General features: G+C 39.5%; 1 protein-coding gene across 1 annotated transcript in view; it reads left to right on the top strand.

The window, feature by feature from the left end:
* The first annotated feature begins 18,058 nt into the window (after window positions 1-18,058).
* CADPS (calcium dependent secretion activator) overlaps window positions 18,059-26,062 on the top strand; it is a 478,898-nt gene continuing 470,894 nt past the window's right edge. Inside the window, 1 exon segment of the mRNA XM_036030984.1 lies at window positions 18,059-19,365. Coding sequence (XP_035886877.1) covers window positions 18,922-19,365 — 444 coding nt within the window. The 5' untranslated portion in view covers window positions 18,059-18,921.

The raw sequence follows: 26,062 nt of genomic DNA, 5'->3' as shown, positions 1-26,062 counted from the left end.
TTCTATATAGCAGAGCTATCATTTAGAATGGAAGGGCAGATAAAGTGTTTCCCAGGTAAGGTCAAGTTAAAGGAGTTCATCATCACCAAGTGCTTATGTGAAATGTTAAAGGGACTAATCTAAGAAAAAGAAGATGATCAAAAATATGAACAGTAAATGACAACAAACTCATAACCATCAACACCCAGACCTAAAAACACAAAAACGAACTAAGGAAACAACTACAACAGATTCACAGAAATTGAGTTCACATGGAGGGTTATCAGTGGGGACGGGGAGACTGGAGAATGGGGGTGAAGTTACAGGGAATAAGAAGCATAAACGTAGGTACAAAATATACAGGGGGAGGTTAAGAATAGTATAGGAAATGGAGAAGCCAAAGAACTCATATGTATGACCCATGGACATGAAGTAAGGTGGGGAATGATGGTGGGGGTTGGGTAAAAGGTGGAGAGGAATAAAGGGGAGAAAAAAGTGGGACAACTATACTAGCATAATCAACAAAATATATATATATATTTTTTTACTATTTTTTTAAGTTTTTATTTATCCATTTTTAGAGAGAGAAGAGAGGGAGACAGAGAGAGAGAGAGAGAGAGTGGGAGAGAGAGAGAAACATCAATGTGTGGTTGCTGGGGGTTATCACCTGCAACCTAGGAATGTACCCTGGCTGGGAATCCAACCTGGGACACTTTGGTTCGCAGCCCGCGCTCAATCCACTAAGCTATGCCAGCCAGGGCAACAAAATATATTTTAAAAAGGAAAGAGGGAAACACATTGCAAGTTGATGAAATTAACTAAGCTATGTTGCACTGAAGATGTAGTTCAGAGCAAGGAGGGATGCCATGAAGTCTGAGACAGAGTTTGGCGCCTCCCAGAAATTACCTAGTGAGATCATGGTGTATTGAGTTTGTCCCAAGGAATTGTCTTATGGGTTTTAAACAGAAGGCTGATCTGGAAGGCTGGAGGACTCTGTGTCATCTGATTTATACACGCATCATAATAGTGACGTTAGCAGCTGCCAGTTTTTGGCTACCAGGCAGTATGTCAAGGACATTAATGCTTAAATGAGATAAGTGGTTAATGTCATTTTAACTCCACTTTAAAGGTGAAGATCAGCAGCTCAAGCCACTTATCTGAGCTGCTGCCATAGGTATGTGGTGATGTGGAATTCAGACCCACGTCAGTATGTCTCCAAAAATGAGGCTTTTCACTACACAGGCAGAATCCAGTAGGATATCAAACTCAAGAGTTTTATGTTTAGCCCTACCTTTGCTAGGATTTTCTGCCAACAATACGGCCAGCTTTACTGCCTTAAAACTTCAAGTGGAAAGAGGGTGGCAATTATGAGCTATTAACTCCTGCCTGGTGTGACTGTAGAAATGCCCAGAACAGACAGTGTGTAAGGGACAGAGGCATGGGAGGACATGGCTGACTGCAGTGATGAGGGAGAAGACTGTAAATAGGAAAGGGCAGCCAGCATGGTGGGTAGGGATGCTCCACTGAAAACAGACATTTCCCCTTCCCCATGTCAAGATTGGAAATGACATTTAGAGTTCGTCTACTACTGCTACCCACTACAATTTTCTGCAAGAATAAAATTATTCTGTATCTTCACTAGCCATGTGGGGCACCTACACTGGACACCTAAAATATAACTAGTACACTGAGAAACTAAATTTTAACTTAATTTAATTTTAATTTAAATGGCCATATGTGGCCAATAACATATTGGCAGTGTAGGTATAGACCATCTCTCAGCTGCCCAGTATGGTTTTGTCAATATTGCAAGTCTGGGAGCTACATTGTGATTTCCATGTTCACATTCCTGAGAATTGGTTTACTCTCTGGGAGAGGCTCTCCAATCACACTGCCTAGACTTGAATCCCAGCTCCTGTTTACTACCTGTACAACCCCTCTGTGCCTGAGTTTCCTCATCTATAAATGGATATTAAAAACTGTAACTGCTTCATAGGGTAGTAATGAGAATTAAATTAGTTAGGGTTTTAAAAAATACTTTATACAGTGTCCAGAATTTAGTAAAAACTGAATAGATTAGTTAGGTGGGTATTCATTAATTCAACCAACATTTGAGTCTCCACTATATGCCAGATCCTGTGCTCAGTTAAATGAGAAAAGAAATGAACAGAATATATTCTCTACTCTGAAGAAGCTTTGTTTTAAACCACTTTTGTATATTTAGGATTTTGTTCCTGCCCCCATTTCTTTTGATTTGTTTCACTGCCCCCAATCCAGTGAGCCTAAATAGTATACATAAATCAGCAGTAGGGACTTAAATAACTGTGTATACATTAGCAATATCTGCCGTGTGTGTGTGTGTGTGTGTGTGTGTGAGAGAGAGAGAGAGAGAGAGAGAGAGAAGGTGAGAGAGAGGGAAGGAGGGGCAGAGGGAGAGAGAGAGAGAAAGAGAGATATATCTGTCTAGCACAGAACCTGGTACATGGTAAGAACTTGCTAAATAATAGGATTTTTCTTCTCTTGAAAGAGATTGTGTGATAACTTAGCTTCCAGGACACTGCACTCAATGGCTGGACAAGCAGGTGGTACCTTGAAAGGTTTGCTTTCCTTGTTTCTTTTCCTAGGCCATATTTCACAGGCTTCATGAAATTTTGGTGTGTGAGGGCCTTGGGATTAGTAGTTGCTCCCTCAAATTCAAAGTCCAGCAAGGGACTCACAATCATCATTTGTTTTGTCTAATCGAGTAATATATAGTAGAGTTGTTTTTTTCTTTTACACCGAACATCCATCAATTTTCTTTTGAAGACCACTTATTTTCCTTAGCGAGTCACTCCTTCCTCTTGAAGTTCATGTCTTTCTGTGAGTGATTATGACTCTGAGAGTGGGCATGTGATTTCGGATCCCCTCATCAGAGCTCTGCAAGCCCTCAGCCATGGTGATCAGTCTTGAGTGGCATTTGGCCCCGGTTAATCCAATGAGGTTCAGGTCACAACTTTTGGCAGACCCTTTTAAAGAAAGAATATATCTTTTTTAAAAAATATGTTTTGTTGATTATGCTAGTATAGTTGTCCCACTTTTTTCTCCCCTTTATTCCTCTCCACCTTTTACCCAACCCCCACCATCATTCCCCACCTTACTTCATGTCCATGGGTCATACATATGAGTTCTTTGGCTTCTCCATTTCCTATACTATTCTTAACCTCCCCCTGTATATTTTGTACCTATGTTTATGCTTCTTATTCCCTGTAACTTCACCCCCATTCTCCAGTCTCCCCGTCCCCACTGATAACCCTCCATGTGAACTCAATTTCTGTGAATCTGTTGTAGTTGTTTCCTTAGTTCGTTTTTGTGTTTTTAGGTCTGGGTGTTGATGGTTATGAGTTTGTTGTCATTTACTGTTCATATTTTTGATCATCTTCTTTTTCTTAGATTAGTCCCTTTAACATTTCACATAAGCACTTGGTGATGATGAACTCCTTTAACTTGACCTTACCTGGGAAACACTTTATCTGCCCTTCCATTCTAAATGATAGCTCTGCTATATAGAATAATCTTGGATGTAGGTCCTTGCCTTTCATGATTTCAAATACTTCTTTCCAGCCCCTTCTTGCCTGCTAGGTTTCTTTTGAGAAATCAGCTGATAGCCTTATGGGAACACCTTTGTAGGTAACTGTCTCCTTATCTCTTGCTGCTTTTGAGATTCCCTTATGTTTAATCTTGGGTAATATAATAATGACATGCCTTGGTGTGCGCTTCCTTGGGTCCAACTTCTTTGGAACTCTCTGAGCTTCCTGGACTGCCTGGAAGTCTATATCCTTTGCCAGATTGGGGAAGTTCTCCTTCACTGTTTTTTCAAATAAGTTTTCAATTTCTTGCTCTTCCTCTTCTCCTTCTGGAACCCCTATGATTTGGATGTTGGAACGTTTAAAGTTGTCATGGAGGTTCCTAAGCCTTTCCTCATTTTTTGAATTGTTGTTTCTTCATTCTGTTCCTGTTGGATGTTTATTCTTTTTTTTTTTCCAAATTGTTGATTTGAGTCCCAGTTTCCTTCCCTTCACTGTGGGTTCCCTGTACATTTCTCTTTATTTCACTTTGCATTGCCTTCACTTTTTCCTCTATTTTGTGACCATACTCAACTATTTCTGTGAGCATCCTGACTACCAGTGTTTTGAACTCTGCATCTGATAGATTGGCTATGTCTTCATCCCTTAGTTGTATTTTTTTCTGGAGCTTTGATCTGTTCTTTTATTTGGACCATATTTTTTTGTGTTGGTGTTCCTGTTACATTCTAAGGGGCGGAGCCTTAGGTATTCACCAGGGTGGGGCAACCCACATCACAGAGTTGTGGTGCTGTATGTGGGGGAGGGGCCCAAGAGAGAAAAATGCTGCTTATGCAACTCTTGGCAGGCTTTCAGGCACTTTCTCTACTGCCCACAAGCAAATTGTGTCCTTCTGGTACTGATTCCTTGGTGGGTGGGTTTGTGTACATTCTAGGCCCCTATGGACCTCTCCAATGAACTCTGCCATGAAGCTGAGAGCTCCACCTGCCACCACCATCCCCACAGATTTTTACCACCAGAGGTTTTGAGACTTTATTTCCCCATGCCAAATCCCTGGTTTGCACAGTCTGTCTTGGTTCCCAGCTTTTCTTCCAGTTGTCCACATGCCAGTTGGGACTGCCTGCTCTGCCAGCCACCAACTTACCTATTCAGGTTCACCAGCCACTGTCTTATCGGCCCAGACCTCTAGCCACAGCCTTGCCATGCATCCTGTCTACACTGGCTGCCTGTCTCCACCTCTCCTACCTGTCTGAATGAATGTTTCTTCTTCAACTCCTTGGTTGTCAGAGTTTTATATAGTTCTATTTTCTAGCAGTTCTGTTTATTTTTTAAAAAAATTTGTTGTTGTCCTTCTTTTGATTGTTCAATGAGTCAAATTGTATATACCTTTGCCTCCATGTTGGCCAGAAGTGAGAAGAAAGAATATTTATTTTCAAAGGACTTAAACTGAAAAGATATTGTCCAGAGTTGCCACTGGACCTTATACAAAGAAAGGCTGACCTTGAGTAAAGTCAGCACAAAGCTAAGCAGAACTGGAATTAAAGGAACAGCGTCTCAGTGGTTTCCCTTGAGTACTGGCCCAGCAGTGCCTGAAGCTCTGTCAGTGGACCCTAGGAATATGATGCAACACATTTCCTTCTGTGCTTAAACCAGTTTGACTTGAGTTTTCATTTCTTGTACCAAGGAAGGCTGTTCCCCATGCCATTTTCCCAATGCTAAGAGGGTTGCTCGCAGCCACCATATAAGAGTTGAGGCCTGATGACCTGGGTTTGGCTTCCCCTAGAGACCTAATCATAAAAAAACAAATGGCAAAGCTGCTTGCTGCTCATGGCAGCGATTTTAAGGATGTCCTGTTTGGGACTGACCCTAGGAAGGAATTCTAAAAACAGCCTTGCTTATGTAATTTAAATTCTTAAAATAACTGCAGATTGAGTCTGAGAACACCACTGGGGCTCCTGACTGCCTAACCTGGGATGGAGAGGTCAGACACTCTCAGTGAATGAAAAATAGGCTAACAGCAAAATAGGCTGACAACAAAATAGGCTAAGAACAAAATCATCTCTTTTCCTCAGCAGAACATAAGAATGAGTCAGGACTCCAAGTGGCCAATTAGTGACTTTGCATTTATTTAAGGACTTCTTAAAAATACCTTTAGCAGCACAGGAGGAGAACTGACCCATTTCTGGGTCTGGAATCAATAGACTAATGAAAGAAATCCTTAAAAATAGCTTTCCTTTCTTAAAACTTATTTCCCATTGAGCAATAATCAGAAGAAGCTTTTTATCTGGGCCTTAACTCATTTTTCTATGGTTAGAAACAGAGTTAGACATAAACCTTGGGTTTCTGGGTGGTTATTGCCTCCATGTTATGCACAGGGGTTCCATTCCTGAGTGGATAATCTAGCCCAGGTTTCCCAACTCTCCATAGTGTGTGGCTTCTCCTCCCTCAGGTGGGGCAGGAGGCATGACCAGTAGGGCTCTAAGGATCACTTTGCCAGAGGGTTGCATTGGGCAGTCACATTCTGTTTCCAGCAAACTGAAACCTGGAGTAAGAAGCAAGGTTTGAAGTCCTGAGAATGACAATTTGAAACAGGGCTGGAGAGAGTCCTAAGGGTGGAGTGGCTGCATAGATTATCCTGGAGCTAAGTGGACAGGAGAGAAGGAGGAAACAGGTTTTCAGAAAAGGGCAAATCCTTCAGCACTGGTTGTAATTTATAGACAATGTCCTTTACTTTGGCTTCGGTATTTCCTGATTCTGACTCCCTCAGAAGAATACTCTGGGTGTTTTTCCCCCCAAGAGTTCTCTTTCCTACATATGTAGAAGAAAATTTCTTTCTTTCTTCCAGGTTCTGTCCAGCACTTCCTACATAAGTAATAATACGGGCTCTATGTCTCATCTCCATTTATGTGTCATCAGAATGAAAATTCCCCAAGGAGCATTTCTCTAAGAGGGCTGGAGACCATTTGCACCAATTATCCCTAGGATATCTGACAAAAATGTATCTCTACCACAGAAATCTACCACAGGCCTAATACATCACAAACTTGGGGAATGGAGTCCAGAAAGTTTCATCTTTAAGATTGTTTCCAGGCATCCTTTATACACAATGAAATTTGAATGTCATGGCCCATGGTAAGAGCAGATGTTTTATGTTGCTGCAGGCAGAGCAAAGTGGGACCTCCAGATCACCATATGCCCTCTGACCTCCAAGGAAAGGTCCCACATGAAGCTGTGTGTTCAAATTTGATTGAGTGGAGAAGTAAAAAAGAAAGGACAGAAGTAGTATAAACTTGCATTTTCCTTCCCACCTCATTGTCAAAGCAATAGGTCTTGTTTGTTTCTAGTTCATGGGGAGAGACCTTAAAAATTCCAGAAGCTCCAAGCTCCTTCCTAAATTCAACTCAAAGTCACATTCATGAATGCTTTGGTTAATGTTATTTTATGGATTTTGGAGATTTGTCTATCTCTCATGTCTCATGATATGGCAGTGTGCTGTGAAAATTATTTTACTACAGACCATGACCTGGATTTTTGTAATGGGGACAGAGGTGATTTTACAGTCATATCTTTTGAGCTCTGAGGCTAAAATAATGCCAATGGGAGGGCAAAATAAAATATGAAAAATTTTTTCAAGATTTCTTAACAAAAATTTGAAAAGGATGAGAAATAGAAACTAGAAGTTACTGATGGGACACAGAGTACAAAATTATTAACAGATAAAATTAAACCAAAGGGGCTCTCTGGGGAGAAGAGAGGATAAGGTGAGAGTCGTCCATAATGTTGTCTCACGGAAGCAATATAAAGGTAGTAAAATGATGATTTATTTTCAAGTTCAAATATTTATCCAGGACCCTTTTCTTAAAGTAAGAAGATAAAAAAATAACAACAACAACAACAAAAAAACAAAGGAGAAGTCCTATGCTATGGTGTTGTTGATAGAAGCTATATTCATCAGTATAGAGAATAAGAGATTATGAAGGAATTGAGCAATTATGTTTCTCAAACCCTATTTCTTAATCTTTGAAATGATCCTATGAAGTCCCATAACAAAGGAAACCTGGGCCCTGAACTATTAAGTAACTTACCCATGACACATGTATTTACTGGGTAGTATGGCCAGCATCTGAATCCAGGTTACTATGATAAAAGATTTGACTCATATCTAAAGGGTGGCTTTTATAATGACTGAAATTCAAACTACAACGAAGAAGTAATTTTAGACCTTCATTCGCCCTATGGTCTACTGAGGTATCTAACAAAACAAGTTCAAATCAAGACCATGGGGCACTTGTTACAAAAAATTGAGAGAAAAGTTATAAAGCCCTTAGTGTCTACACAGATTAAGCAAGCACCTCATAAATGAACACTGTGTTCATCATTATTATCTCTACAACAATGTTTATCATTACGATCATTACAATTATTCCCCAAATAGGACAAATTTTAAAGGTTACTAATCTTAGACCTCTCTAAAGCTCACATAAAAATCTAAATTAAAAATAGAAAAGCAAAGCAAGTTGTGAGTAGATTCAATTGCTCCAGGAAATTTCTACTTGATTTAACATTAGCTAGAGAGTCACGGAATCAGGATTTGAACCCAAGTTTACTTGATTCCAGTATCTGAGCAGATTCTTCCATGTATCATTCTGCTTCACATAGTTCTCCCTGCCCAGAAAACCCCTTCTGGTTTTCCTCTTTTGGTAAGCTATCACCTTACAACCTTTCTCACAGTATCATAGGAATACATTTCAAAATAAGGATTCTCCCCAGATCACCTTCTGATACATTTTTCATGTTTCAGACATGCTGGACTATACATATAGCCCATTTCCAACTGTGCTTTTCTAGTTCCTTGTACTATCTCACATCCCAGTTCTAGATATTTCTCCTAGCTGATCCTGGAACACCCCAGGACCAATAGCTCTATGCTTAGACCTCCTATAGTACATTATCATTTGTCTTTTCTTGCCTATATTCCCAATAAGACTGTGAGCTCCTTCGAAGCAAAAAGCTTGGCTCATTCAACATCTAACATAGATGCCAGTACATAATAGGGGTTCAATGTGTGTTTATAAATCGATGAAAAAATAAGCTTTAAAGTCAAGTTACTTAACCGTCTTTAGAAGTTCCCATATACCTGCCACAAATGATAAAGATTATCAGAGACTCTGCTCACAAAATCTAACTTAAATGCCATATGATTCCAGTTACAATGGTAAAAATGCATTCACATTTCAATTAGCAGAATTGAAATGCTTTTGAGGTCCTGGAATGTACTTTCAGGGCTCACACAGCAGAACTCTTGGCTCACTGTAAGGTTTCACATATAATTCTGTCATTTAGCGTCCACAGGCTTGAAAATTGGCGCATGCTGAAAGAAATCTCTGGGGTAAAAGAAAATCCTGATTTCCTGATATGTTCCAGCAGGGAGAGAAGGACTGCAGTTTCATTTCCTGCCAATTTTAAAATTATGAATATTTTGGTGTGATTATAAGTAAGCAAGACAAGCCTACCAGGGAATCAAATAATCCAGAAAACATGAAAACATAGATTATTGTTTTCCTTCCCTTTTCCTCTCAAGTTGATTTGTTTTGCTTGCAAAAGAAAATAAGGTCAGGTGGGCAGGATAATTACTTTGGGAAATTTAAATCTACAGAATCGTAGCAAAAGGAAATTCGTTCTCTATTATTTAATCATGTCATCCGTGTGCATTATTCTTCTCTGGTCTCCTTACAATTATGGACAAATTATTTGATTTCTTAAAAATATTTTAGTTGTTTATTTTAGAGAGAGAGGAGGGAGGGAGAAAGAGAGGGAGAGAAACATCCATGGGCTGCCTCTTGCACACCCCCAACCAGGGACCTGGCCTGCAACCCAGGCATGTGCACTGACTGAGAATCAGCTGGAAACCTTTCACTTTTCCAGGCAATGCTCAACCCACTGAGTAACACTGGTTAGGGCATTTGATTGTTTTAAGCTCTCTACATTATAAAAAAAATCACCTTGCTTCATCCCCCAAATACCTCTGCAGATTAGGTAAATTCTTTAGGAACCACCTCTTTGAAATATTCATAGTAAAATGTAGACAGTATAAAGAATTCCTAATTCAGAACAATAATAGAGGTGACTGGCAGTCTACATTTTAAGTTTCTGGAGTGAAAGAAGAAAGCTTAGCTTTTGTGGCATCTTTTTATAGTAATCTACAACATGGGTTTTGTTATGTTAATGAAACAACTACTATTTGAGGACTCAATATATTTTCCTTTCATACAATAGCACTTGGAGAATCCAGACAAGATCAGGTTAGGGCAAGACTACCTTTCTTATTACCAATTTATAAGCAAACATACCAATGTCCAGCATAAGTTAGTTGAATTAACGAGAGCAATAAACAAAGGAACCAAGATTATTGATGAACACAACATAAAACTTCATTTTACTCTAAAATCTCCTTTTTTGTGATTTGAATGTTATTGCTAAATATAAGATGAGAATGCTTTCTTGTGTGCTTCCCTTTAGTTCACAGACTTTCTAACTCACTGTTATCCATGATCAAACACAAATTTCACAACAGGTTTAATTGCATCTAGACTTCAATAAATATTCTATTTGGAACCTGCAAATAAGACTATAGGAAAGTGGGGAATCCTTCTGTTATGCAAATACAAGCTAGTAGAAGCTCTTTCAGGGAGCTACTTAGGTGATCCCTCATAAAGCAATGTTTCAATGGCCTTTTCTTCTTTTTTTTTTCTAAGAAAGTCAACCTCTTTACAAGTCTGGTTATAACATTCTTATTTTATAGACATTTGTCAAATCAGTTCTTTCTGAGATGAATTTTGACAAAATATGTAATGATAACTTCATGTATTTTCCTAAGCTATCTCAAATAAAGTTCTTTATTTAAGGATGGAAGGTCAAGTTCTTGATAACAAAGAATTTTTGCACAAGTCTCTCCAACAGAACTTGTCCTCTCTGCAGAAGGCAAATGCTACATATATCTCTTCTTTTAGTGTTCCCATTCAGTAGGACACAAATTCATGTATAATGTTGATAATAGCTTCTATTTCCCGAACTTGTGCCAGACATTGTACTAAGTAAGCATTTTAGATGGTACAAGAACTTGATTCACCTTTATAAAAACCCTATGCATTATTGGTATTTCATTGCCAATTTCAAGTTTGAAATAAGAACCAAAGAATTAAGTACCTTTTTCCAAGTCACACAGCTGTAGAATCAGAATTCGAACTGAAGTCTGTCTGATTTCAAAGGCACAACTCATATCCTTCATGCAAAATGAAGTGTTTTTGATTTTTGGCTTGAATATCTTTTTCTTTCTAGAAACAACTAAATGAGTAAAACAGTATGTATCTAGACATGTTTTGTCTATAAGACATGTCTATATCTTACAGTGAGTCATGTCTATAGTCATGCCTATAAGAGTAAGAAAACAATATGCAGACAATGACAATAACAAGGGTAATTGAGAGGACAAAACAAACAATTATTTGACCTTGGGACTTAAAAATAATTATGGAATATAAAGTTGATATCAGGACGTCAGAAATCTGCCTTTATCATCTAGATGCCAATTAACCTGGAAAAACTTAGGGGGAAAACTCACAACAGTTTACTATACTAGAATACAGTTTCTAGTATTCATCACTTTTTATCACCCAACTGAAAATGTCAACATGAAACTAAAGGCTCAGCTGCCCTAAGTAACCCTGAACAGATAGTTGAGCCCCACAATTAAGTTACTCCATGATTACATCATTCCTAGCCCCTGTGAGACTATGCATATGTATGGATGGAAAAAAATGATTACTGGGTTTTATGTGATTACTCAACTGACTGCCTGAAGGCATCATCACACACACATAAGGTTTTCCTTTTTCCACAGATTTTCTGAAGTAATCAAATGGGTTATGGCCACTGCATGGCAAATGTGCTGTTTTAATGGCTGACTGTACAAATGACTTGATGACTCATGGGCAGCTCATTTTGTTTTGCTCTATAAATAATAATGCAAGGAAAGTTGAGGCCTTATGATATCAGTCTAGCATTTCGCAGTCTCTCTACAGTGAATTGACTTTCAGTGCAGAATATTCTTTAAACATTTACTGCATTTCCTATGATGAGTTTGTTGAAATGGAGATGGACTTTCACAAGTCCATGGAAAGTCTGCATACTGGTTTCTATGTGTAAACATGAAAACAGTATGCAAACTGTAAAACATGAAATAATATTTTACAAGGAAAAGGTAGAAAGGTGTCTCTACGGCAGTTGACTCTACAGTTCCCCTTAGAGGACTAGCCAACTTGTCCCTGTGTACTATGTCCTTTTTCTTTATCAAACACACATCCTTGCACTGGTATGCCTTTTAAAAGTGTAAAAGTAGACCAAGGTATCAGAATGGGTGAAGAAGGGTAGGTATTAAATCTAAATTGAAGTAATACAATGCCCATTATTTTCAAGACCTGTGCTATGGCTCTAATGTTGACCCTCGTGGCTATTGCAGGTGTTCTGTCTTAAGTTTCCATTCTTTTACAGGGCAAGAGGTTTCTCACTAGCCCCAGTTAACCATGTCCCCATCCTGGTCCCCTCAAACAGGGCCTAGCCTTATTACTTGAAAAAGTTTCATAGTAGTTAACTGCCACCTCCACTGCCATATCAGAAACTTACTATTGGCTAGAGTTTATTCTAAGCACAAACATGCATTATCTCCTTCAAAGATATTGCCAGAGTAGTACTAAGAATTCCAGATAAGTATAACTGATAGAGACCCACTCTTGAAGAACAAATACAGGGGTTTGTCAGGATTCTTGGTTGTAAGGCAATTAGGGTTCTGAGAGCCTGAGCCATTTGGTGAAAGGTGGTAGCTTGTAGGGCAGCAATTTTCAACCTTTTTCATCTCATGACACACATAAACCAATTACTAAAACTGTGTGGCACATCAAAAATATACATTTTGTTGATCTAACAAAAATAGATATAATTTTTTAAAGATGCCATTTATTTATTTTTAGAGAGGGAATGGAGGGAGAAAGAGAGAGAAAGAGAAACATCAATGTGTGGTTGCTGGGGTCATGGCCTGCAAACTAGGCATGTACCCAAAAATAGATATAATTTTGATTCATTCACACTGAATGACTATTGTTGTGTTGGTGGTTGCCATTTTTTAATTTTCCAATCTAAGAGAAAATAGATTGGTGCCCCTGACTAAGTAGTCATGCTTGCATGTTTTAAAAATTCTTGTGACATACCAGTGTGCCTTTTGCTGCACACTGGTTGAAAAAAGCTGTTGTCAGGAGAAAAGCAAACTTCTGTCTCTCTGAGAGCCTGTTGTGCTACCCTCTTCTGTCTCCTCCTTTAGAAGAGGGCACAGTAATTAGAGTGATCAGGTGATGTATGCCATTTGGGATATATTGATGAGTGGTTAGGTCACTATATATTAAGTTACTCTGGTGCTCTGGTATATGTCTTCTGTTTTCTTTTCCCATGAGGCTGGGGTGAGTTGATTCAAAGTCTGCAGTTCTGGGGCAGGCCCTTCTCTCTTTTTTTGTAGGCGTGCCTAAATGTACTAACTGTTATTTCGGTTTCCTGTACCTTACAACTGATAAGAAAGTGATAAAATATCAAGAGATGAATTCTGTTCAAAAAGGCAAAGATTCTGCTTAGATACTAAGTCTAAAATATATGAGTTTCACTCTATTAAGCTCTGGCCCTAATATCATCATAATGGCATTGTGATTTTAATCTCCAACTGTTCCTTGTATATCTCTCAAGAGCCGCAGGAGATAAAGGGATGACAATACAGGATGTACACTGGCTGAGATCAACCAAAACCCTATGATAATATATCCAAAGGTCTTGTAGAAACCCCTTGCTCCTTGGCCATAAATTGTTAGATATAACTTATAAATGAAAAATAACAGCATGTCAATGTCTCCCAAAATATTCTTTTGGAATTGGCTTGGGCAGAAAGTTTTTATTAATAAAAGAAGCAAGAAAAGAGTAACAGCATTCTTACAAACAGTGGGCTAGAATAGTGGACTCCACTAAGAAGAGTCAGTGTCACCCCAAGAAGAGGGGGAAGAGGAAGAAATATACTTATGAGCTGAGCCCAGGCTGTAATCTGTGAAATTCCCTTTTGCTAGTCAGTTTGGCACTTAGGTGACTATATCTTGCTTAGAGCATCTTCCCCAATGTTTATACCTATTGCCCCTGGCTCAGATGTTAGTATTCACCCTTGGTCAGTACCCATCCTTACATTTTCACTTACTTTCCCTTCATTCATCAAATTTCTCCTGACTTCTTTCTCCTACTCACTTTTTCCTCCAGAAAATTAAATAAGACCCATATTTTTTTGAATAATCTAAATTGAAAAAAACTCTCCATTTTCAGTTCTACAAAACTGAAAACAAACTTGTTAATATGAAATCCTGATTTCAATCATTCCCATTTATAATCTTCAGAAAGCCTCCCAGTATAAAACCACTGTAGTTTGTGAAATATAATGGAGATAACCCAGAAGATTATTTTGAGAAGGTGGAGATATAATGGTAGCAGCATTCCCCAGGTAAGCCAAACTGAAGAGCTGACTAAGCAAAATATTTACCTAATATCATGTGAGAATAGCTATTCAGGTATACCTTTCAATGTGTAGCATATCTAGCACCCCACTTTTATTAAAAGAAATTATGTCTGTAACAAATCTGATTATCCTTGTGAATAGTTGGTTTTCAAAATTCAAGTTAAATATTTATTGTAAAATATGTTGTTTCATTTTTTTCTTTTTATCTTCTTAACTAATAAGGTGGCTTTCCAAGACCAGTTCCTGCAAGTAGCATTTTTATCATCTCACAAAGAATCCAAAAGATGGTGTTTCTGTGTGACTTGATTTTATTATTTTTTGTCTTATGATTATCCTTTAATTCCATCCTAACCCATTTTATTTCATTTTAGCAAGAATGATCAGACAATAAGGAGTAATGATGAAGAGAAGATTTCTCAAACAAAAATAAACCATTTTCTAAGTCCCTGAATATACTATCTAAAACAAGACAGGAATCAATTAAATAAATAAACAACTATTATTTCATTCAAGGATCTATTTCTGCATTGTTTGATTTTTTTTAATGTTGTTTTCCCTTCCAATTACTTGTGTCCTATTTATTTTTTTTTATTTTTAAGGGTGGGGGGAGGTAGAAAGAGAGAGAGAGAAACATCAATGCGAGAGAGAAATATCAATTGGTTGCCTCCTATTCATACCTCAACTGGGGACTAAACCCACAACCCACATATGTGCCCTGACCGGAAATGGAACCCGTGACTTTTTGCTTTGTGGGACAATGTCTGACCAGCTGAGCTACACTGGCCAGTGCTGTGTCCAATTTTCGGTCAGTTCATTTATTATGAGTCCTTCTCCCACTAGTTAAAAAAATGTTTAAGCCTAAAATCTGTTGTGACATACTTTTAATATAACATCTAATTTAATTTTCATGTCATTCCACATTAAATATTATTATCCTTCATTTTACATATGAGGAAATTGAGTCTAAGTCATTACATAATTTACTCGGTATAACTCTGCTATTGGAGTTGAGAGGCCAATCATTTAACTTGACATAGGCATATTGCTAGGTTCAATTTAACCATTTTGGTGCTTGTGAGCTGTGCTTCAAATTAAAAATAAAATATTGATTGGATGAGATGATTGTATCTAGATAATGTAAACTTTATTGTGAGATAAAAATTTTCACTTGGCAAAACTCTTTTAGTAACAAACACAAAAATATTAAAATAAGCAGTAAATTCAGTTTTATTTAATTGAAACATGTTATATGAGCTACATAAAGATGTGATTGTTGCTTTGACTGGAGTGGCTCAGTGGATTAAGTACCAGCCTGTGAACCAAAGGGTCACCAGTTTGATTCCTGGTATAGGGCACATGCCTGGGTTGTGGGCCAGGCCTGGGTAAGGGGCACAGGAGATGCAACCACACATTGATGTTTCTGTTCCTCTCTTCCTTCCTCCCTTCTCCTCTCTAAAAATGAATAAATAATTAAAATCTTTAAAAAACAAACAAAAGAGATGTGATAATTTTTCACCAAAATGTGTATCAATAGTCAATGAATTAGATATTCCCTCATACCATGGTCTTTTACACAATCACAGAAAACACTTTGGAGGGGAATTGAGATAATTTAGGTCTAGATTAGAAAACCTTGGTTTAATGTCTCAGTCATTTCCACTTAAAAAAATTAGTTAGTTAATGTTATAACTTCTACTTTCATGATACAGTTTCCAGATGGCTGACTAAAATTTATCCCATCACCCTGAGGTTATTTAAGTTACTCTAAGCAGAACTGGAGGAGGTGGGGGGGGCAAACATGCAAGCACATAGAAGAGCTTATTTGAGGATATAAATACTTATATGTATTGGAATCTATTGTAGAAATGTGTTTTTCTAAAATAAGAGTATGTATGTTAACGAAAGTTAGATGTTAAGAGCTTTTGGATATGTTCTGGGGTTATGTATTTTTCTGCTTATCAACATTTGAATCTAGGAAAGCCATTACTAAGGAGTCCTGCTTGGCATATCTGATCCTTAGCAGTAACAAAGAGTTTTGATATCTCCAAAGACATTGAATTTACTTTCAGCTAAGGTAAAAGATATCTTTAAAAGAACGAACATTTTAATAGACAGCAATGTACACCATTACAAAATTATAAAAGTATTTATATTAAAATCTATTAATGTCTCTTTCAGTACTCACGGGGAGGTTAAGAAGAGTGTTATACTTATCTAATTTGTTATATTTAATACCCAAAGCAGAGATTTATATATTTATCAAAGGTAGATACTGAGTTTATTTTAATGAGCATACTTTAAAAATAAAAACCCACATAAATCCAAAGGAATTTGTAAAAATATAAAATTCAACAAAACCTTAATATAGCAACTGAGAAGTTCCAAGTGGTTCTGAAGAAAGAATTCATGGTCGCTCTCTACCAATGTCTAATAATACTTGAATGGCTAAGCTTGCTTAAAGAAGAAATATTTAACTAGGAAATGGCCTTTGTCTGGCCTTCAAGGGCACCCCTTCCACAAATCATTATACTCTTCTTACCTAACTAAATTCATTTCTTTGTGTCTTAAACATGATCCCTCCTTTTGGCCAAATGGGTTATTATTTCAGCTCTTTTTTTCCCCTCCTCATTTTCCCCTTCTCTGTAACACTTTGTACCTCATTTGGTCCCTTGTTCTATCAGTATGGCTTTGCAAATCACTTTTTCCATTTGCAATATCTTCCTGTTGCACCATCCATGCACATGGTTCCTTTCTTTAACTCTCTTCTTTGAGAATTATGATTCCCTTCTATTCTCAGTTGCTTCATCCATGCAAGCTTTTAGCAGTGCACTTACCTGGATTTGTGTGTATGTTGCCCTGAAATAAGTGCTGTCAGTCTTTTTCACATGTTTATGTTGTATCTCCCAAAGGAGATTATAAACTCTACAAGAGAATATCATCTAAAAATTCCATCCACCCTAAACACCTAGAACAATGTTCACTCCATAAAAATGAACTGAATAAAAGTGGTTACTTCATTGTTTGGCCTATTATATTTTCTGTTTGTAACAATTTCCACATCACTGGGTTATTTATTTTAAGTAGATACAGAATGAGTGATGGCCACAGAAAGTATGCCCCTGAAGTGAGTGTGGTGGTAAACTCTAATATATTAGTTAATTTTAAAAAATCAAACAGGTTGGTTAGGGTTAATGTGAAACTAGATGTGGTTTTGAGTTTATTTTTAGTTCTGAAAGAGATTAGATAGGAAACTTCACTTGAGTATCACAGCTTACAGTAAACTCATAAGTTTGAAAATACATGAAGACAGATATGGTGTAAATTTTAAATTCCTGTTACATATTTACAACAACTTCCATGAGTATGTACATGTAATTATTAGAGAACCATAAAATACATAAATATAGGAAATGAGGTGGCGTGGAGATTAGTCTCTAGATAGGCTAGGATACAAGGGTAGAGGTTGTTGGTTTGTTTTCCATCTGCGGGTCTCTGATTAGATTCAGCACGCTGGCCAGCTCCGCCGTCTGCCGATTTATTGGCCTAAGTGAAAGGAGCAGGGGGAGGAAGGCACCATCTGCAGCTTTTGAATTCATAGATAACTGAGAGACAGGGATGGATGAAGACAGTGAGACAGTCATCGCTTTTAGAAGTTGATGCTGCCGAGTTCTTGGGGTGTCTTTGATCTGGGCGTCCCCACTCTTCCACCCAGATCATCCAGGGAGCCAGAATGGAAAGGGCTGAGCAACCAGAAACCCTTCTGTTTTTCTGGTAGGCTCACCATGGCAGAAAGTGTTCCCAAGTCCTTGGAATTGAGGGATATTCATCATAGTTTATGCAGTGAAGGCAAGGGCGAGGATTCTACTTAAATTAGTTGAGCTGCAGTGTCGGTACACAAATCCACTCTAAATCTGATTCACTTTTATTTTAATGAGAGTGGGCGTATGTAAATTGCAGGAATCAGAGTTTACACAAGTGGGACAAACACGTTGCCCAGCCACACGGCTCCCACGGCCCAGGTGTGAAGAAGCTTGGGGTAGGGAGATAGATTCTTTACCGTATGGGATCTCGCCTACTTTCTCCTAGTGAGACCTCTGGATTTACCGTCTTCGCTAACAAGTCAGCACTGGTTTGTGTATTTCTCTTCTCCACCCCCCCCAAAAGAACTTTCATCCACGGGAGGGGGAAAGAGGTCGGGGACCGTGATAGCTAAAGATAAGGAGGAAATTATCCACAAAGGGAAGGGGATGAGGTGGGTAGGAAAGCATTAAGGTCAGTACTGAAGCTTCGAGACTTTGGGGACGCTCGCGTTCTCCCTCCTCCAGCTCTCTGAAACCACCCTTTACGCCACGGACACGGGAGAGTTAAGCCAATAAACACGTAAGCACCGCTCCCTCCCCAATCGGCAAGATGCCTCTCCGGCTCTGGGCTGCATCGACAGCTTGCAACACTCGGCATCTTTTCTGGAGGCACCTCCTTCAGCGGTTGCAGATGGCACCCGGCTGCGGGCTCCGAGCTTGCAATTGACTCTCCCCCTTGCCCACCTCGGGTCCACGGACGCACCTCTCTCTTCCCCTCCTCCCCTCTCGCTTCTGGGTCTGAGCCCAGCTTCGGATCGCCGGGTGCAGAAAACAGTCTCGGCGGCCCAGGCTGAGCTGTAGGGCGCTCGCTCCCGGATTTAACGGAGAAGCGCCCTCCCGGAGAGCCGACCCCCAGCTGCCTCCAGCGCCGCCCATATTTTGTAGCCCAAGCCGGGGGCTCCAGAGACTCCCCTCCTCGGGCGCCACCATGCTGGACCCTTCGTCCAGCGAAGAGGAATCGGATGAGATCGTGGAGGAGGAGAGCGGCAAGGAGGTGCTCGGCTCAGCCGCGTCCGGCGCACGACTGTCCCCCAGCCGCACCAGCGAGGGTTCGGGCGGCGGTGCGGGGCTGGGGGGCGGCGGCGGATCCGGCGCTGGGGCCGGAGTGGGTGCTGGCGGCGGCGGGGGCAGCGGCGCAAGCAGCGGCGGCGGGGCCGGGGGGCTGCAGCCCAGCAGCCGCGCCGGGGGCGGCCGGCCCTCCAGCCCCAGCCCGTCAGTGGTGAGCGAGAAGGAGAAGGAGGAATTGGAGCGGCTGCAGAAAGAGGAGGAGGAGAGGAAGAAGAGGCTGCAGCTTTATGTGTTCGTGATGCGCTGCATCGCCTACCCCTTCAACGCCAAGCAGCCCACCGACATGGCTCGCCGGCAGCAGAAGGTAAATACGCCCGCCGGGATGGCCCAGGCGGCAGCTCCGGGAGGTCGCCGGGCGGGCGGGGCGAACAATGGGAGCTGGGGGCGCAGCGGGCTTGGAGCAGAAGCAGGTGGAGAACGCGCCCTGCGGAAGGGGCTGCGAGGCCCTCTCTCTACTGCCCGGAGCGGTGAGAGGGGCCTGGGGCGCAGTGTTGGGCGCCCGGCCTCCCTGAGAGCTAGGGCGTACGAGCTTGGCAGGTCCGGCTCAGTGGCCAGGGAGCTCTGGGAGTGACTTGCAGCTTGGGGCGCCCACAGGCCTTACTCGCTTGCACAGCTCCTGGCACTTTCCAGCCGCCCTCGGCCGCACTCAGCTACAAGCCCGACCTCCGTGGCGTGCGCTCGCCGGGTGGAGGCACCCAGCAGGTGGGGGCGACGGTGTGGAGCGTGAAGAGCGCCTCGGAGCAGCGCTTGTCTCACCCGAGCTGAGAGCCACGGACCCCCAGGCGGGAGAAAGCACGCCGGGACCGCGAAGCTTCCAATCTCACTGCATAGGGCATCTTCCTCCCTCCCCGGGGTCAGCTGACCTGTGTCGCCTAAGGGTCCTGGGGCACCGCTTCCCTCTGGCCTCGGCTCCGTTCAGTACCCACTCCTCTTTCTCACTGACCCCAGAACAGGGCCATCCCCTCTGATCCTCCTGCCTGGGTCAGGTCCCCTACCTTCCTCCCTTTGACCCTCCCCTCTTTCCAAGGTGACTTCGCCGCCACCTCCTGGTTCTGCGAGGCCCTCAAAGCCCTGCCAATGCTGGCTCGATAGAGCGAGCTGCAAAAAAGCCTCGCAATTACAAGCATCACACGCTTTTTGTGTCTGAAGCTGAGGCGGCTGCGGACCGCCTTTGATGTGAAAAAAAAAAAAAAAAAAAGAAAGAGCCTATTTCTATCAGCTGCTCTCCAGCCTGAGAAAGGAGGGGGGCGGCAACTGCTGGATGTGAGGAGTTGGCGCCGGACCAGAAGGGAAGGGGTCAGGTACTCACGTGGAGTGAGTCAGTGAAGAAAGTCAGAATCTGTTGTCTTCTAAGCGAATGTGCAGCGCTTAAGCTATTAGAAAAGCCAGTGAAGGCCCCAAGGGCGGTGAGTGAAGTCAAGTCTAACCCCATCAAGGTTGTGAGACCAATTTCTTAAAATAGTGAATTTCTGGTTGGTGACAGTTAAAACTGAATTTTATGTTGCTGTAATAAAGTCTGGGGTTTTTCCTGCATTTATCCGCCCTTATCTTGAGTGAGCACAGATTTTTCTGTTTGTCTTGCTTATATATGTACACACACCAGCCAGCACTGATCATTTATTTTAGCTATTACTAGCTTGGCTATCAGTTTTGCTAAAAATAAAACTCATTTCCTGGTTCAGAAAGAGCAGGTGAACTACACCTCCATTCTGGACCCCTGTCCCCAGCAGTAGCCCCTTTCTTTTTCAGCCTGTGTTTTGGACTACCATAGAGCAAAGGTATATTTAGGACAGTAAAAGTTTTGGGGGTATTCTTTTAAGATTGGGTGCTGGGTCCACACACATGCCTGATATTTCAGGTTTCAACTTGAAATTATTGTGTCTTTATAGTAGGGGAAATTCCATCTTTAAAATCTATCCCATTAATAACACCATCATCCAAAGATGCACTAGTTCTTTGGCAATGAAAACTGTTATGATTTAAAGAAAAAATAAGAAACAAACTTCCCTTTTTCAGTCAAAAGACTCTAGAGCTCTGTCATTTAAATAGACACTTGCAACCAGCACTAGAATGCAAGAAATCTGTTCTCATGCAGAGCCAGTTTTCTAAACTACCTTCAGCTACCTGAGAGATTATCAGGTGGCTAAATTTTTCTGATCTGGTTGTAGGTTTTGTCTGAATCCATTCAAAGCTATGCTTTTGATGGGCAAGTGGGTTTTGGTTTTACACATGACCTTATGTGTAAATCCACGGGACAGACTGGTAACACTAGCATGTGGTCAAACTATTTTTAGTCATTGCAGCAGAAACAAACTTGTCCATTGCTATATCTGAAAGTTTTAATGTCTTTTTGAAATAGGTTGTTTTTCTATTTTTCTCATAGAGAGCTTGGAGCTTTTTCTTTAAAAAAAAAAAAAGAGCCATCTTTGAAAGTAACTAAAAAGTTCGCATGTCACTGTGGTAAAATTGCAAGCCAACAAATAAGATTAATGAACTAAAATTAGTCTTGGAGCAATATAAACAGGTTTTAAACTAAACATGAGTTTGCAATAGGCTGGAAATGGATGAACTAGAAAAAGCTATACAAAATGATGTAGAGAAAAAGAAAAGAGTGACATGGAAAGAGAGAAAGAAAATTGCCTATGAAAAAAGAATCGCTGAACTGGCAAAAAGAAGAGATCATACTGTCAAATCATTACACTCTGTGCCTTCAACTTAGACCATGTTATATGTCAATTATATCTCAGTAAAGCTGGCGATAAAACACAAGATCATATAATACTGCACATGATACACATTATGAAGCCAAATAATCTATATTCATAATACTGGCAACCATTTGTCAAGTACCTACTATGTGCAAGGCACTTCACTTAGATCACTTTTTTAAAATAGGCTTTATTTTAAAAAATTTTAGATTTACTAAAAAATTGAGAAAATAGTGCAGGAAATTCCCATATACCCTTCACTGAGTTTTCTCCCATTATTGATATCTTACTGTAATATGGTACATCTGCTACAGTTAAAGAACTCATATTGATACATTATTACTAATTAAAACATATACTTTTTTCATATTTCCTTGGTTTTTACCTAAATTCATTTTTCTGTGCTTAGATCATTTTAATTTCTCCTAATAACCTTAACAATGTAGGGATTACCATCCTCATCTTTAGAAGAGAAAACTGAGATTCAGAGAGGTTTTATAATTTGTGAAGAGTGAAGATTGAGGCATGGGCATTCTGATTCCAAATCCTATCTTTTTAATAGGTAATACTGGCCAGAAATATTCTAAAGTGAAAAATAGAACCCTAACATCCTTACAATATGTCAAGTGTAGTACTTCTTAACCAGGGTTATTCCTGTTTGAGTTGAGAGGAGCCTACACCTCTTCCTTAGGGCACCTATCAAATACACTGGTCCCTTCTGGTCCTGTGGGGCCGATGTTCCCAATGGATGCCTGAAACTGTAGATAGTACCAAACCCTAAATGTGCTATGTTTTTCCTATACATACATACCTATGATAAAATTTAATTTGCATAGTAGGCACAATAACCTGTAAGACAGTTTATCAATGTACTATGATAGAAGTTATATGAATGCATTTAGGGTCATTATTAAGTAAAATAAATGTTACTTGAGTACAAAGACTGTGATAACATGACCGTCAATTTGCTAACCCAGATTGCTACTAAATGACTAAAGGAGAGTGGCATGCAGTGTTGATATGCTGGACAAAGAGTTTGTTGATTCACCTCCTAGGTGGGATGGACATGGGATGGCATGAGATTTCATCATGCTACTCTGAAAGGTGCACAACTTAAAACTTATGAATTGTTTATTTCTGGGATTTTCCATTTAATATTTTTGGACCATGGTTGACTACCAGTAACTGAAAACATGGATAAGGAGGAACTGCTGTAGTCAACACAAACAAAATGTACACTTAGGTACTAATCTCATAAACAGTATGAAGAGAGAGGTGGTTGTTAGGTGATCAATGTGAACACCAGACTGTTGTCAGTCTTTCTATATGGTTCAAGCTGGAAACAAAAGTAGTATTTGAGCTCAGGATAACAACCAGAAAGGAGCAGAGGGTGAAGGTACCATTGCTGAATAATTCTGATAATTATTTTGGTTTCACTTTACTGGGAAAAAGAGTGCCTGGGCATTCCAACAATTTTCCTAGGTAAGAGACTTTAAACAGACTATGTGAAAACGTAGTTTATCATTTATAGGTATATTTTTCTTGTACTACTGTGAATCTAAATATAATGTACTTATAATGATAATTTATGACCAAAATAAAAATCTGGCCATCCTACTGTCACTTATGTGTGTTTTAGCAGCTCATAAATGACAATTTGAAAACAGTCCTGTGCTTTTTATTTTTCTTTTTGTCAGAATGGTAGAGTGAATACCTAGAGTTGGCATGGCAAAGCTACACCATATGTTTCTAAATTATGTAGTAACGGTGATGGGTGGCTACCTCATGTGAACTAGCTACTTATAGATGTTACTGAGGGAATATAAAAGCAGGCACTGTAAACACATGTACGATATTTAGATTGGCATAACCAAATTTTAAAAAGTGGCTAGGAATTAATTTATAATGCCTGGATTACTAATTTCGAAAATGAATATTGTGTGAATGTACAGGTTTGTGTAGATGTGTGCCTATGTGTGTACATTTGTATATGATGAGGGAAAGGGGCAATCCTATAATTGTGTTTATTCCATATGAACTCACATTTCATTCAGGAGATCTTTAGACCAATGAGTTGTAAATGCAAGCTACTCACTTCCATGTAATTCAGCTTATATCTTGCCATGAAAATATGGCTAATATTGAGTCACTGTTAGCCAAAGAAATTGTCTTTATTCATTTACTTATTTGCCTTTATTAGATAATAATGACTCAAAAGCCTATACCTTTCCTGAAATTTAAAATCTACTGCTAGATAACTATGTATTTACATGAGTGTGTATATTTTAAATAAATACTAATGATTCATCCATTCATATGTTTTGAGGCATTTGGATTAGCTCTACTACTCAGAATTCTTAAGGGTCTCTTTGTCAGTCCAATATATGATTTGCATTTCAGAAAACAAATATTTTAATTTTTGAAAGAATTAAATGGTTATTAAAAAGATTCCTTTTTAAAAGACTGTATGTTTATCTCTTCATCAAGGAAAAAATGCATTCTTTAAATATGCTTTTTTGGCACCACCACACCACACACCTCCTTGATACAGTGGGCAGGAACCATTACATAGTGGTGCTGGCAGAGACATTCTGAAGATTTGAAACATGGAAGATGTAATAACAGAGGTTCTTGCCTCATTACACACTTGAAATAGACTTGTGCTTCTCTAAAACTGGACTAAAGAACAAAAAAAAAATTAAATGTTTCATTCCAGAACTGTACTGTTTAAATTGGTGAAAGCACAATGATTCAAAGATTTTTCCCCCTGCAAAAGCAAATTTAATACACAATAACAGGCTATACATTAAAATATAATCAGTATTTTTTTATTTGGGACCAGATGTCTACACAACTTAAGTTGAAATGATTAGGAGAGTTCTACTAACTTAGAACTAAGTTTATTTATTTTTTAAAAATATGTTTTAAATTTTATTTTTAGAGAAAGGGGAAGGGAGGGAATGAGAGAAACATTGATGTGTGAGGGAAACATCAATTAGTTGCTTCTTGAAAACCCCAACTGGGGGACCTAGACCCCAACCTAGGCACATGCCCTGATTGGGAATTGAACCGATGACCTTTCTGTTTGTGGTATGAGGCCCAACCCACTAAATTATACCAGTCAGAGCATAACTAAGTTTTAAATAAATTAGTCTTTGCACCAAGCACTCTCTGTAAAATATGGTAGATCTTAAAGAATCTGTATGACTTATAAGCATAAAGAAAGACAGATGTTCCAGCCTGGAAAGGACATGAAATAGCAGAAATATGAAAGGAGTCATTGCTTGTGGGGTATTAGTAGTTTGATTCTTTTGGTTTCAAGTGGCAGAAACCCTAACTCAGGTGATTAAGTCAAGAAGAATATAATGGGAAGGGGACAGATTTATTTGTGTATGTAATTGAAAAATCCAGTGCAGAGGTGACTGCAGGAACAGCTGAATCAGAAATTCAAATTACTTCCTCAACAGAATGAAAAAAGCTGGCTGATGATGGAAAAGGTTGTATATTAAAACCTGTGTTTGAGTTCAATCTCTACAACTTGATTGTAGGCAAGTCAGTCATCTGTCTCAGTGGTCATTTGACATATGGAGATGGGGGATAGGGAAGCTTGACATTCTCCAATGTTCCCTCTCAGTCTAATAGTTGATCATTTTTTTCTGGACAATGAGGTTTATTACCAAGACTTATAATTTCATTCAAACTAGTATTTGGTATGTTTTTACACTACAAAATAAAGCAGTGTTTTGAAAGAATCTGAGGTGGTTCAAAATGAAGTTATAGTTCATTTTATCCAACTATCTGCATTTTCAGACAGGGAGGTAAGATCATAAGAGGATACGAGACTATGGACTACACAAGAGATTGTAAGCTATGCCCTTTGGGCTGAAAGTGGCCTACAAAGAATTTGGTTTTTCTACAGTGAATTTTTCAATTTATAGAGTTAGTTCTTGGAATTTAAAACTATTAAGATATTTCACATCTTAAAAATCTGAGTTTCTGGCTACTCTTACAATCAGAAGATGTAGCAAAGCTGGGCCTAATATTTTACAAATTTGCAAAAAGCAATGGAAAGAAGACTACCAACCCATCACTTAAATAGTGAATTATTGATTGCTTTTAATTAAAAGTATGATTGTTCTAAGAGAGAAACCGTATATATGTATATCTAGATAGTAGGACTATCTGGTTCTTGCCAACGCCATCTCTTCTTGCTACTGCTGCACAGTTATTGATGGTCTGACCTTGGCCCCTATGAGGCATCCAAAACCCCCACGGACTAGAGTTTGGAACTCT

Source organism: Phyllostomus discolor, chromosome 7, assembly GCF_004126475.2.
Source record: "Phyllostomus discolor isolate MPI-MPIP mPhyDis1 chromosome 7, mPhyDis1.pri.v3, whole genome shotgun sequence".
Classification (NCBI taxonomy): Eukaryota; Metazoa; Chordata; class Mammalia; order Chiroptera; family Phyllostomidae; genus Phyllostomus; species Phyllostomus discolor.
This window is presented reverse-complemented; position numbering and strand designations above follow the sequence as displayed.